The 14,542-nt window shown below is 38.3% G+C and overlaps 1 protein-coding gene across 1 annotated transcript in view; it reads right to left on the bottom strand.

Annotated features, from left to right (window-relative positions):
- Nucleotides 1–14,542, bottom strand: part of arhgef1 (Rho guanine nucleotide exchange factor (GEF) 1) — a 41,614-nt gene that overhangs the window by 2,035 nt on the left and 25,037 nt on the right. Inside the window, exons 12-30 of the mRNA XM_073847792.1 lie at nt 13,201–13,345; nt 12,201–12,212; nt 9,838–9,993; nt 9,454–9,644; nt 9,192–9,338; nt 8,979–9,061; nt 8,739–8,864; nt 8,512–8,626; nt 5,892–5,992; nt 5,573–5,647; nt 5,405–5,480; nt 2,261–2,428; nt 2,093–2,180; nt 1,842–1,958; nt 1,698–1,753; nt 1,462–1,605; nt 1,243–1,362; nt 941–1,113; nt 708–808 (exon numbers count right to left, since the gene is read on the bottom strand). Of these exons, the coding sequence (XP_073703893.1) occupies nt 734–808; nt 941–1,113; nt 1,243–1,362; nt 1,462–1,605; nt 1,698–1,753; nt 1,842–1,958; nt 2,093–2,180; nt 2,261–2,428; nt 5,405–5,480; nt 5,573–5,647; nt 5,892–5,992; nt 8,512–8,626; nt 8,739–8,864; nt 8,979–9,061; nt 9,192–9,338; nt 9,454–9,644; nt 9,838–9,993; nt 12,201–12,212; nt 13,201–13,345 (2,168 nt within the window). The 3' untranslated portion in view covers nt 708–733. The remainder of the gene's footprint in view (nt 1–707; nt 809–940; nt 1,114–1,242; nt 1,363–1,461; nt 1,606–1,697; nt 1,754–1,841; nt 1,959–2,092; nt 2,181–2,260; nt 2,429–5,404; nt 5,481–5,572; nt 5,648–5,891; nt 5,993–8,511; nt 8,627–8,738; nt 8,865–8,978; nt 9,062–9,191; nt 9,339–9,453; nt 9,645–9,837; nt 9,994–12,200; nt 12,213–13,200; nt 13,346–14,542) is intronic.

Below are 14,542 nucleotides of genomic sequence, written 5' to 3'. Positions count from 1 at the left end.
ATCACTGTCATAGGAATAACAATAATATAAAATTGTCAATTATTATTAATGTTATTATTATTATATTCTAATTTATTTGGCTTCCTAAAACACCAGCGTAAATACTGAGACAGTATACCACAAATAAAAAGAGGGTTGATTTCCCTTTAAATTTCAGGTACAATTTAATTCACTGACTTTTTTTTAAGTTAAGTTTTCTTAATTAAGAACATGGGTTGGAGCTCTTAATTTTGAACTCTCAAAGTGCATTAGATAGAAGAATTTAACTTTAAAATATACAACATTTTAATTTTTTTCCCCCAAGTCTTCGTTTGTCTTCTTTTTAAAAAATATATTTAATGTGGATTTCATAGTTCGAGATTCGAGATATTATTATACTATGAGATTTTGATGTCATTACAATAAGTCGCTATATTTTTTTTTTTCGCACAAAAATTATTCTCGTAGCTTTATAACATTACGGTTGAACCACTGATGTCACATGGACTATTTTAATGATTTCCTTACTGCCTTTCTGGGCCTTGCACGTGGCAGTTGCTTTGCTGTCTATGCAGGGTCAGAAAGCTCTTGGATTTCATCAAAAATACCTTAACTTGTGTTCCGAAGATGAACGAAGGTCTTACAGGTTTGGAATGACATGAGGGTGAGTAATTAATGACAGAATTTTCATTTTTGGGTGAACTATCCCTTTAAGTATGTTGTAGTACCTTGTAACAGCAGGTTGTGATGTTTCTCAGTTGTAATGGCCCCCCTGAAGTGAATATTTAGCAAGAGCATCTTGCAACTTATGATGGTCCTCCTCCAAAGCCTGGGAACAAACATAACACCCAGAGATGCATTTTAATAAAAACACATCTCTCAGCCTATTCTCCTCACTCAGATGGAGCCCACTCAATTTTCTCCTCCACTCGGTACTCTTTCTACAATAGTTTCTCCGTACCTGCAGGCTCTTCAGTTGCTCTTCAATAGTCTGCAGTCTCCTCTGCACCTCCTCTAGGCGTTCCTGAGAAAGCACTAGAGGTGCGCTGATCCCTCTTTCCTCTTCTCCTTTATTCCCTCCATCTCCCCCAGTCTCTTCTCCTTCAGTCCCTCCTCCTGTGCTGGATTCCTCCACTGAGAAGGAAAAGGAGGCATTGAGGATTTCAAAATCAATCAAAACACCCCCAAGTGCTTGAATGGTTCGGTAAGGAGGGAGGTTGAACCTCTTCTGCTTAAAACCTAAAGGTCATATGTGTGCAGTACCTGATGACTGACCTCCATCTGCCTCCTGGCTTTCAGATGCCGTCCCTCCATTTTCCCCAAGAGTCTGAGAGTCATCTGACAGGCTAATACTCCCAACAAATAGCCTCTTCAAATACATGACTGCGTGAGGGATACAAGCAAAAAAAATAAATAAATAAGAACAGCATGAAATTGTAAGTGTTCACTGTTAGACCTGCATAAAATGACACACATTCTGACCTTCATCCAAAGCACCAGTAGCAAAGTTCTCTGGAGGGGTGTGAGTATGGCTGAGCAGGTCAAACCCATTGATGGCTAGGAAGTCTATGAGTGAAGAATCACTTTCTCTACTCTTCTCATCGGTAAGGCTGTCTTTAAATCGCCCTATGTTGAAATAAAACACAGTTATATTAAAATACCATGGTAAGGTTACTTGGACAGACTTGCTATGCATTTCCAAGAGTTAAAAGTCTCACCACCGCGTTTTAACAGGTCTCCTCCATTCTCAGTGGGGCTAAGAGGTGCATGCACACTAGAGGAAGGAAATGGAAAGAGTTTTAATGATTGCAGTCTGCTTGAGCTTGCTAGTTCGACATTTGCTAGTCCAAAAGCACACTCACGGGCTGTATGCAGGTCCAATGGTGCTGCTGTGCAGGCTGTTAACTCTCGGTCTTTCCGGCTTATTCCCGCCCCTCTTCTTCAACTCATCAACTGTGGACTTAATCACCTCTGTCCAACTGGAGCATAAAACTGACTGTGAGTGTCTTATCAAATTACATGTTTTTGGTTTCAATTTTAAAGTGGGATTTCGTATCATCTGCCTGTCAGTCATTCGTATAAGAGTTCCATATAAATGGCTTCACACACTCACTTTTTCCTCTCCCCGACAGACTGAGCCACTAGTTCATAGATCTGCGCGCCGCTGTCCCAAGTAAAAATGACATAGAGGGCCTTTGGGTCTGATGGAAAAAACGAAAGCATCTGTATATCAATTCATGTTCTTTAGAATAAACCATGCTTATGACTGTAACTCACTCACCAGTGGCCACATCTCTGAGGAAAACAGATTCTAGTTTGATGATTGGACTCAGCATCTGTTTGCCTTCCTGAACGGCGATGTTGCTTTTGCTCTGACACTTCAAAACCATCTTATCATCCTGCTTCTGAAACAAGACCAGCAGGTCTGACAGCAAAACACAGTGCACATCTGCAAAAAAAAAAAAAATAGGGCGAGTAAGAGGTTGTATTCTTTATTGAAAGCATTGAAAGCCAATAAACACATTTGCAAGGTTCATACAGGTACTGTAAAGTGTAAAATTTTCAAAGACGTCAATCCGAGATCTTATTGTTTGATGTTTTCCATTGTCTGAAAAAAAATCTGAAAAAAAGGTTTGTGAAACCACTTAGAAATCCTGATATGATACAAATGATTTGCGAAACGTGCTCCAAAGTCCCGAATTGAATCAAATGATTAAAAAACGCGCACCGAATTCCCAATCCGAATAAATGCAAACCATCATCTTTTATCAGGACTCGGAGCACAGATTGTGAATCATTCGAGAACCCACTCTGAAGTTCCGATCTAAAGCAAAAGACTTGCGAATTCTCTATGTTCGTAAAATATGCAAAATTCAGATGTAAATCAAATGAGTCACAACGCGCAACTTAAAGTCCCGGTCGAAATCAAATGACATACGATACTCAAAGTTCCGATTTAAATCAAATGATTTGTGAAACACGATTTGAAGTCCCGACCTGAATCAAATGATTCGCAATACACAATCCAACTGGAGCACTTTGAAACAGGGTTCGAAATTAACACCCGCCAACCCGCCAAATGCGGGTTAAAAATCATTTTGGCGGGTATTGATGAAAACTTGCTAGCCAGTTTGGCCGGTGATGCTTGAGCCAATCATGCAAATCATGTCAGAGACGCTCTGGGTCGTTTGTCCCCTGGACAAACCATTATTGTTCAGTGCGAGTGCCGCATGCTGTAATATGAGCAGTCATTATTCCGTCGTCTCCCGGGTGCTGATAGCGCTCGTGTGCAGGTGATACCTGAACTGCACACATTGCTATCTGGATTTAAACTAAACTCATTTAAGCTTTGCCAGTTTCATCATTTAAGAGCCATAAGACGCAAACCCGCGCGCGCAGTGAGAAGTGAGAAGATCTGTGTGTGCGCTCATCTGAAGCGCGCAAACCCGCGCCTCAGAACGCGCGCAAATATTACTCCCGCAGAAATGTTATTTCGTCCTGCTCCCGCCCGCGATATTTATGTTATGCCCCACTCCCGCCCGCAAAAACCTGCATAAAAGTAACCTATAGCCTACCCCCGCGGGAAAACAGGTCTCTACTTCATCTCTTGGCTGCATGAAACAAACCCTCGATCGCGCTAATGTAAAGGTACGATCAGAGTAATTGTACTAACGAACTAGCGCATAATGTATGACACTCTTGTATATCGGAGTCTAGGCACGCGTACTGTAAGTCCGCTATTGATTCACAAACTATTTATGCTTTCGGGGCTCTGATCCATAGTACTTTTGCGTGAAATTTCAAAGTATTTTCGTAGTTGTCAAAATGATTGTCCTGTGAGTGTTTTATAATGAATGCTTAAATGCTTAAAAAATACTCTGAAGTCGTAAAGAATCTCTGAATTAAAGAATTCAGGAGATTTAAATCTGTATGTTAAAAAGTTAGAACTGAGCAGAGGGTTTTCTTTTAAATTCAAAAGTATAGTTTTAATTTAAAGTTTGTTTGTTTGAGGTTTTTTATAACATGCATTAGAAGAATAAAAAGGCAAAACAAATGTTTTAGTTAATAAAAAAAGTTTAAAAATAAACACCTTTAGAGGAAATGTCAGGCATAGGGGGGCCTTTGAATAATTGACCTGAGAAGGAGGTGGGCCCCGGCATAGTTTCTGTACCTAAAAACTAATGTTAGACCTACTTAAAAAAACCCCCGAAAAATCAGTTTATTTTATTGCATCTTTACTCTATTGTATTTATTTGTGCTGTTGCTTCTAGTTAGATAGATTATTCGTATTTCTTTACTTTTAATTTTTTTAAACCGTTGCACCCCTAATTTTCACCACGTAAAAATTTGTCTAATGGAAAATCTGATTGGCTGGTAACTTCAGAAAGTTACCAGCCACTTTGGCTGGTGATCAAAAAAGTTAATTTCGAACCCTGCTTTGAAAGAGTGAATCATTCTGCGACGCAATGGTTAAACTGATTCAGAGAAAAGCTGTTTCACCCATCACTATAAGTGCTTTTTAATAGGGCTGTGCAATAATATGAAAATTGGTTGCGTGCCTTATTCTGTGTAAGAGGCTACATCATCTCACAGAAGGAATAATTTCAAACACTCGACTGATGTTATGAAGTGAGTTTGGAGTAAAAACATGTTATTAAATGTGGTATTTTCTTGTGCTTTCAGATAAGGCAGCATTTACTACACAGAGTCGTAATTCACTGAGAAGCTACGCAAACAACTATATTATTGCAATACGATTTGATAATAGTGCTGTATAATACCGATGATATCGTCGGCGTGGTTTTGCGAAGATTGTCAGTGAACTACTGCTCTGCAGTAAATGCTGCTCCATTTGAAAGCATGAACATGATGAAGATTTACTACTGATTACAGAACCAACTTTACTGACAAGATGCACATGGATATTGCAACAGATTTATCGTGTAGCTACTTTTTAAAATCATTACAGGTGACGTTGAAATTTGAAAATGAATGGCTCTTAATTTAAACTGCTTTTTGCTAGTGAATCACTTAAAATGAAAGATCGAAACCACATGTTTAATCAATCAGAGCAGTTCCAGCATAAAACGTCTCACTCAATTGATTTTGTTCATCTGTATCTCTTTTTGAATCTTCAGCCATAGTATACTACTATGCTCAATAGTTGTATGACATTACCTGAATCAGGCAAAAAAAAGTTTCTTTAATTGTGTGAAAAGACATGTGCTTATTGATAAAATTAAAGACTCATTTCATAGATATATTGTCTTTTAATATTTCAAGCAATTTCCAAGTACCTCTTCAGTAATATTGCTACTTTTAAGGATTTTCCAGGCCTTAAAATTTCAAAAAGTCAAATTCAAACCCTGCATTTGGCAAGTGGAAAGAATTTTTTTATTTTGGGTAATGTGTTGACAGGGGTTACCGATTGCTTTCTCCTTGGTCACCCTCCATGTCAGAGGTCCTTCAAACAGCATCTTTCTGGTGCTCAGATCAACGTTCTGATAGACAGAGAATAGAGTGGATCATATCAGTTCCAGAGCGTCTGCATTAGCAATGTAACTGATACATAAGATATCAAGATATTTCTCACCTTGTACTCACTGTAGAGGTCATTGCTCGGTTTCAGTCCTGAGGTGTCCAGCCGGCGCTGGTAGTCTTTTAAAATCTGAATTGAAGATGGACAAATATTTAGTAGAAAAAACAAATAGTGGTTGGGAAAGAAATTATGAATTAAGTTGAAACAATCCACTTGGGTGGATGGTATGACCAAAATCTTCAATCACATTATAAACAATTCTATACAGTATTACACCACAATATACATAACATGCTGGAGTTTATAAATGCTGCCAGACCCCACATTATGTTTAAACTCTGTTTATTTGAAGTAACTTCAACTGAATTCTCACCAGCAGGTTCTCCATTGATTTGACTTCTTCATTGACGTGGTTGAGGATCTTGCGGCAGGATTCTGCTGCTTGGTTAATGTTTTCTTTTTCTGCTGCATCATCTGTAAGAAACAAACATTGGTTATACACCAATTTTGACAAATTTATTGGATTTCATCTGTTTGCTTATTTATTTATGCATATTTAATCCAGTGATTTTTTTCAGCTACCTTTACTATAGACTTTAGTGTTACATGATCCATCAGCAATCATTCTAATATGCTTATTCGGTGTTCAATTAACACTTTTTATTGTCAACACTAGGGCTGGGTATCGTTCCAAAATGTTCGATACCGATACCGATACCGATACCCTGAATTCGATACTGGTTCCGAACAATACTTTTTTCGATACTTTTATTTTAAGAAATGTATTTTAACAAGATTACTTTTTCAGGATGTTTGTGACACTTTCACATCAGGCTTATCTCTAAGACCAATAAACAAAGGAACAAAAGCACAAAATGAACAAAGTGTAGTTAACACAATATATCAGTGAATGTTTTTTTTTAATAAAGTTCAAACAGTTTTAACTCAATCAGATTTAAGTATTTGTGAGGCTCACTGCTGCTTAAAGGTTTAGTTCACCCCAAAATTTAAATTCTGTCATTAATTATCTACAAATGAAGATATTTTGGATTTAATCCAAGAGCTTTCTGATCCTCCCATAGATAAATCTTTGAATAAAGTTATTTTTGTTTACTTGGCACACAGAAGTATTCTCGCAGCTTCATATAATTATGATTGAACCACTTTTATCACATTGACTTATTTTGACTATGTTTTTGGTTCCTTTCTGGGCATTGAAAATGCATATCCAGTAAATATAGGAGGATCAGAAAGCTCTTTGATTAAATCCAAATGATCTTCATTTGTGTTCTGAAACATGGAAGATTATGGGTTTGGAACAACATTAGGGTGAGTTATTAATGACAGAATTTTCATTTTTTGGTGAACTAACCTTTTAAGATCACCTGAAATCACTCAACAGTTCTTCTTCAGAAAAATTAGCATGTAGCACCGATATTGATTCTTCATGGTCGATTTTGATTGCCGATGTTTTACAAGCAAATGGGCTGATTCTGAAAGCCTTTTTAATATATTTAGTTTACACCTTAAGCAAGGGACAAGAATGAATGATAATATGAGTACATGAACAAGATGTTTATTTTCTCTATTATAGGTACAGCCATTTAAATTAGAGGCAACCACTGCATTTAGATTAAAATCTAAATAAATGACAAAATATATTATAAATAACAAAAAATAAACGACACAGTTCTTTCTTAGTCGTGTAGACAATAAATGCAGCCATAATCAAAATTAAAGGCTACTCTTACAAAATTCAAAGTGCAAACAGAGACCGAATCTTCAAGCATGATACAGAGCTATTAATAGACAACTACACAATTTATTAGCCCACATATTAATAACAGCTTCAATATTTTATGTAGCCTAATTTGCGCGCATTGGGGAGTCGTTCTCTAAACGTGGGGTATTAAAATTGCTTTAAATGCTTGTGCGCGTCTTACACTTTTGGTTTCGTTTCAACGATCCCGCGAAACTCGGCGGTGATGAGCGTGCATTCTACAATACAAGAGATTGCTTTAACAAAACCTTTTGAAAGTCAGAGGACACAAACAGGATTTTGAAAAGCGTGTCCCCAGTGAAAATTATGCCCCTGCGTGAGTGCAACTGAGTTATCGTTTGATGTGAATGTATGTCGCGTTGTACCTATACTGAGACTATATTGAGACTGAGGCGCCAGAATTGTATCCGACAGAATGTGTCTGGTGTTTTCTCATATTTGACGTGTTGCCAGTCTTGGACGCATAACCTTTTTACAAATATTGCATCGCACGCTGTTGCCGATAATATTGGCATAATGTAGCAATACTTTTGATCGCTTAAACATCGTTTGCGTTAAATTTATGCTATGCTTTAAAGTATAATGTACATTACAGCCTCACATTTGACAAGCTCTGGGCGAGTGGGCGTAACCGCCGTAAACTATTGATTTTCAAGGCAGCCTTGCCGCAGCTAATCACCAGCATTTGATCCGGGCACGTTAAAGATGCCGCACGTTTTCTAGCTCACTGATGTTGACAAGATTATATACTTGGGTATATACGAAAATGATTTTTTCGATACTCGATAGTATCGAGACAATTCGGTCGGTGCTTAAAAAGTATCGAACTCGATACCCAGCCCTAGTCAACACTGAGTTTAATAAAACTGAAAATCGTACTCTTATGAATGCGCATCAAAGACTGACTGGAAGTTGTTATTTTAAGTCTTGTAGCTTCATAAAATTACGGTTGAAACACTGATGTCACATGGACTATTTTAACAATGTTCTTACTACCTTTCTGGGCTTTGAACATGTCAGTTGCGTTGCTGTCTATGCAGGATCAGAAAGCTTACAGATTTCATCAAAAATATCTTAATTTGTGTTCTGAAGATGAAGGCGAGTAATTAATGACAGAATATTCAACCAATTAACCCTTTATTTGAGAAAATCAATGTGTTAAACTGATATTATATATTTAGAAATTAAGCAGGTTTAGATTTGAAACACTTACCTGTGTTTTTGGCAATGTTTTCCAGTAGAAGAGGGTACTTGGTTAGTCTTTGCATCTCTATGGGAATGATATCCTTCAGCTGTAGCCTCCGACACTGTGGCTTACTCTCTGCCTCCTACAACACAAAACACAGAACATTTACCTTCCAAGCCTCCCGAAATGTTTTGTACCTATCATAATACATTTATGTGACTGCCGAAAAAAGAGTGTTTTAGGTGTAAAGGTACCAGTATGAAAGCATTAAAACGGGCATCCTTCTTCTGTCTGCTCTTTATCTGCTCCAGAGCCCAGGATTGAAAGCTACAGAAGCGTGCGGTGAGCTTCTGAAACCATTCTCCCTCTGATCCACTGAACTACAGAGATAAAGACATGCCTAATATAAGTTCATATTGTGAGAATTAATGCTAAATGACAGTCTTGAGAAAAAATATGGAGAACTAGCATTTAGCACACTCTAAGCTACTTACCCTGTTGATAAGTGGCGTGCTTATGATTTTGACAATGTACTCATCCTCCTGCCGCTGTTTTTTCAGGTTCTCATAGAAAGCATCTGAAAAAACGAAGAATGAATTTAAGCTGTATCAAGGCTGCTCATGACTATTTAGCTTCATACATCAAAATGCTTTCAGTATTAAAATACATGATTTTTGTATATTAATATGTTTGAAGTGGATACGTACAGTGCATCTCTATGATCTCATCAAGACTAGGGAAGATGGTGGCCACCTCAGTCGTGCTCATAATCTCTTCCCTCTCCAGCGGACGAGCAAACACAGTCTGCAATACACTCAGCATACGGACATGAGCATGCTCTGTCGTAAACAGCTCTGAAAGAGAAACAAAGAAAATATGGTCATCATTGTACCCTGCAACATAGAAGATTTAACAAAATGAAACACTTGAACCTGCATATATTTTTTTCGACATTTTTGCTTGTACTACCATTGATGACTTCCTGTCTTTTGATTTCCTTCTTGTTTAGTTTTTTTAGGTCCTCAGGAGAAGCAAGGGCCCTCCAGTTGGGCGGGTCCTGCTCCAGCTCCAGGAGACGGGGCTCCATCTCTTCCTGCTGAGGGAAGGGGCCAAAAGCAGGACCAGCGACGAGGCCATCAGTCAACAATCCACCTTCCGCACTAAAAGAGACAAATGATGGGGAAAAAATGAAAAGGGATACATACTAGTTAAGCATTGTAAAAATAGTTAAGGTGGTGATGATTACAATCTCTGAATTCTGTCAGTTACTGAGAAGCCCCTTGTGCTGCTGTCTCCTGTGGAAAAGGTGTATGAGTGTTTCTGGGTGTGTGTGATGGTTAGTTTTTGCCTTACGAGACTGAATGCTGTGGGGAGGGTGAGAGGGGGTGGGAGGTGGAAGTTGACTGCAGGTCCACATCGCTACGGGAGCGGGACTGCTTGGCCCGGGTAGAGCCACTACGGCGAGAGTGACGGCGCTCCACGCAAAGGCTCTCGCTTCGGCGCACATTCCTGAATACCCAAGAGATGGGGGGGAGGAAGGGTTGAGGAAAGGAAAAAGGGTAGAGCAAAAGGCATTTAAGGAAAGGGAAAATACAAAAAAGAAAAGGAATCAAAAGAAAAAGGAAAGGAGGACAGGACAGGACAGGACAGGACAGAAAAGTAAAGTAAAGTAAAGTAAAGTAAAGTAAAGTAAAGTAAAGGAAAAGAAATAGGGACAGGACAGGAAAGAAAAGAAAAGCAAAAGAAAATTAAGGAAAGATTACATGGAATAGGAAATAAAGAGGAAGAAAAAAGAAGAATGGAACAGAAAAAGAACGGGTGGGAAAGGAAAGGAATCAAAAGAAAAAAGGAAAGGAGGACAGGACAGGACAGGACAGGACAGTAAAGTAAAGTAAAGTAAAGTAAAGGAAAGTAAAGGAAAGGAAAGGAAAAGAAAAAAGGACAGGACAGGAAAGAAAAGAAAAGCAAAAGAAAATTAAGGAAAGATTACATGGAATAGGAAATAAAGAGGAAGAAAAAAGAAGAATGGAACAGAAAAAGAACGGGTGGGAAAGGAAAGGAAAGGAAAGGAGGACAGAAAAAGGGACAGGACAGGAAAGGAAAAGAAGACAAAAAAGGAAAGGAAAAAGGGACAGAAAAGAAACGGAAAGAAAAAGGGACAAGACAGGACAGGAAAGGATAAGAAAGGAGGACAGGACAGGAAAGAAAAGAGGACAGAAAAGGAAAGGAAAAAAGGGACAGGACAGGAAAGGGACAAGGGACAAGACAGGTCAGTAAAGGAAAGGAAAGAAAAGAAAAGAGAACAGAAAAGGAAAGGAAAGGAAAGGAAAAAAGGGACAGGACAGGAAAGGGGAAAGGGACAAGACGGTAAAGGAAAGGAAAGGAAAGGAATGAAAAAAGGGGGACAGGACAGAAAAGGAAAGGAAAAGGGACAATACAGGACAGTAAAGGAAAGGAAAGAAAAGAGGACAGAAAAGAAAAGGAAAAAGGGACAGGAAAGGAAAGGGAAAAGGGACAAGATAGTAAAGGACAGGACAGGACAGGACAGGACAGGACAGGAAAGGAAAGGAACGAAAAAAGGGGGACAGGACAGGACAGGGCAAAAAAGAAGAGGACAGAAAAGGAAAGGAAAAAGGGACAGGACAGGAAAGGAAAGGGACAATACAGGACAGTAAAGGAAAGGACAGGGCAAAAAAGAAAAGAGGACAGAAAAGGAAAGAAAAAGGGACAGGACAGGAAAGAGAAAAGGGACAAGACAGTAAAGGACAGGACAGGACAGGAAAGGAAAGGAAAGAAAAAAAGGGGGACAGGACAGGACAAAAAAGAAAAGAGGACAGAAAAGGAAAGGAAAAAGGGACAGGACAGGAAAGGGACAATACAGGACAGTAAAGGAAAGGAAAGGAAAGAAAAGAGGACAGAAAAGGAAAGAAAAAGGGACAGGACAGGAAAGGAAAGGGAAAAGGGACAAGACAGTAAAGGACAGGACAGGAAAGGACAGGAAAGAAAAGAAAAGAAAAGAAAAGAAAAGAAAAGAAAAGAAAAAAAGGAAAAGGAAAGGAAAGAGGACAGAAAAGAAAAGTAAAAGGGGACAAGAAAGGAAAGGAAATGAAATATGAAGTAGAAGAAAGGTGGAAGGGACATTGAATGACAAGGAGGTTAGAGACCACAGATCAAAGGTAACATGAACAGATGATAGAAACAGAAAATTGAATAGTGATGAAGAAGAAACAGTAAATGAAATGTGAAGACAAATGATGTCAAAAACCACTATATAACATGTTATTAGCACTAGTTCACAAGGGAGATTCATTCATCCCCATCAGTTCAAAGACCCTTCTGGGATCTACATTATCTCCAGCTCTTTCTAATGTTTCATTTACAACATCTCAGTGCATTTGAGCCTCAATTATACTGGTATAAAACACTACTGGCTAATAAGTAGGCTCCATTCGTGCAAAGTATCCCAAAAAGCAAATGCTTCTGGCCTCAATTCCTAAAGCCCAAAAACCTGAGAAGAACCATACTTAGCCATGCAGTGAGTTTGAGTGTCTGTGTGAATCTAATTATGAATCTTATGTGAAGCTTAAAAACCATAGCAGTACAATGTTTCTACTATATGCATAAAAAATATAATGTCATCTGTTTAGTAAGAGAACGTGTGCATCAGTAGCAGTTGAGGCTGGCAGAAAATCCCAGAGACAATCACGCAGACCCACCTTGTCTTCTTTCTGTAAAAACATAGGGCGAACGAATAGTTACAGCATAACCGAGAACAAGTCGTTTATTAACAAACACCCAACCAAAACTATAGTAACCTCCAACTATAAACCAACTAACCTCAACGCTACTCTGAACAAAATCTCAAGGCCAACAACAAAGCGAGACACCAGACACCAGCAACAAACAATGCTTCCACATGAAGGACAGTTGCACGAGCAAAATAAAAATGCACAGCTAATCCAGTTATGCTCATCTTGATGTCATATACTATAAACAGTAAGTAAAGGAGCTACATTAAGTTTCTAAGTCATGTTTGAAATCCAGGTTGCTGGTTCAATTCCCACAAGTAATCACCATTGTACCAAAATGCAGAACATGAAGTCACTTTGGATGACAGCGTCTGCTAAATATCTACCTACTAAAAGAAGAAGCAAACACATCAAATTTCAAATAGCTGAAAAGCAAAAAGTCATAATATTTGCTCAGAATCTGTTTATTTTATTATTTTATGCCTTGGTGCAACATTGCGGGACATAGCGCTCACTGGATGCGAAGAAAGACTGCGATACGTGTAAACTGAAAGCTAACAAAAACGACTGACGCTGCAAAACACCAGGTGGGACAAGGAACAGACATGGAAAAAAAAAGGAGGTGGCAAAATGCAGAGGAACAATGTAAGTAGGAAAAATGAGAGTTAGGACAGGGGGGGAAAGGGAGGGAGGCGCGTTTGCGCAATAAGGGACTGTCTTGGTCTTTGTTGTCCTTAAGGAAGGTAGCATATATTGCGGGTAGCAGCAGGAGCAGCAGCACAGGAGGGACACAGCACACTCCCCGAGACAAAGCAGGCAGGGAGTTTTTCCACCCTCCCTTAGTTATGTAGTAAAAAGTAAGGCTGTAACTACTTCTGTACAACATAAAAAGTATGATAACTTTGTTTAATGTTTTTAATTTTGTTGTTTTTATATATGCTCCTCATTCCGTTTCCTTCTTTTTTACCTGCCACTGTCCTGACTCTCATCTGGAAGGAGGTCAACAACAGAGGTCACAGGTTCACAGATGGTGAAACCCCCACCAGTACTGACAGGAGATGCGTCTCCTGCATCTGAGACTGGTTTGGGGTCTGAGCGATTGTTGTTGACACCTACAAGAGACAACATTTTTAAAAATGACACACTAGGAGGGAATTTAATAATGTCAAAGCCCACTTTTTTTGAGGAAAACATTCCAGGATTTTTCTCCCTATAGTGGACTTCAATGGGGATCAATGGGTTAAAGGTCCAAATCGCTGTTTTAATGCAGTGTCAAAGGGCCCTACACGATCCCAGCTGAGAAATAAAGGTCTTGTCTAGAGAAAAAAAAAACATCAAACTCCCTTTACAAAAAAAGGTAAAACAACGATGTTGGACGACTTTAAAGTTGGAGAAATGAGAAAGTGAGATGGAGTTTTTCACCCTACCCTACCTTTTTGATCCGTGACCTTTCCAACAGGATAACGTAATATAGTAATATATGATAACCCATTTCCTTGATAAACGATAACAAGAGTTCGGTATATGTTCGATGTAATGCCATTCAGACTCAATTTTCAAAAGGCGGCCACATAGTGCAGTAAAATCCAGCATGAAGTGCTTGAATTCAGCAAATAACACGGTTTAATGCCAGATGATACAGCGCTGACAAACAGGAAAGACATTGTGCGCAACGATACAGTCAGAAGGCTTTTTAATCTACAAAGCACCATCATTTACCACAGATTTACTGTAGTGGCACTAACTGTACCATGGTATTGTGTCAGAAATCTGGGTATTCGTGTTGAATTTTATTATATTATTAATCTAGACATGTATTAAATGTATTGAAGGAGGAATAATAGAATATAATCACAGTATTTTTTGTGATTAAGCTATAGCGTTTATATATTTACTAAATGTATTTAGAGTACCGTTTTTCATACAAATACATAGAAAGCACATTTTCACCATGGTATTGAGGTGCTATATTTGTGGTTTTAATTGTGGTTATCATGATCTAAATGTATGCTAATATGGAAGACAAATTGTTAATAAATAAAACCCTCAAACTGTCAGAATAATTACATTTCACCATATAAAAATGAGGTTGCTACAGTTTTTAGCAATATTACTGATTTTGATCATGAACATAAAACTGCAACTTGCTAACTCAAGTTACTATCAAATGTGTACTTCAAAGAGACAAAATGTTTTTATACTATTATTAATATTATTAGGAAACACAAACCCATTTCTTGATTTGAAACAATATTACTCATTAGAACAGGTAGAACTCAAATGTATTTATTTCTCTTATTATTTTTATT

Source organism: Garra rufa, chromosome 9 (assembly GCF_049309525.1).
Source record: "Garra rufa chromosome 9, GarRuf1.0, whole genome shotgun sequence".
Classification (NCBI taxonomy): Eukaryota; Metazoa; Chordata; class Actinopteri; order Cypriniformes; family Cyprinidae; genus Garra; species Garra rufa.
The sequence above is the reverse complement of the archived record's forward strand: the minus strand, read 5'-3'. Positions and strand labels throughout refer to the sequence as shown.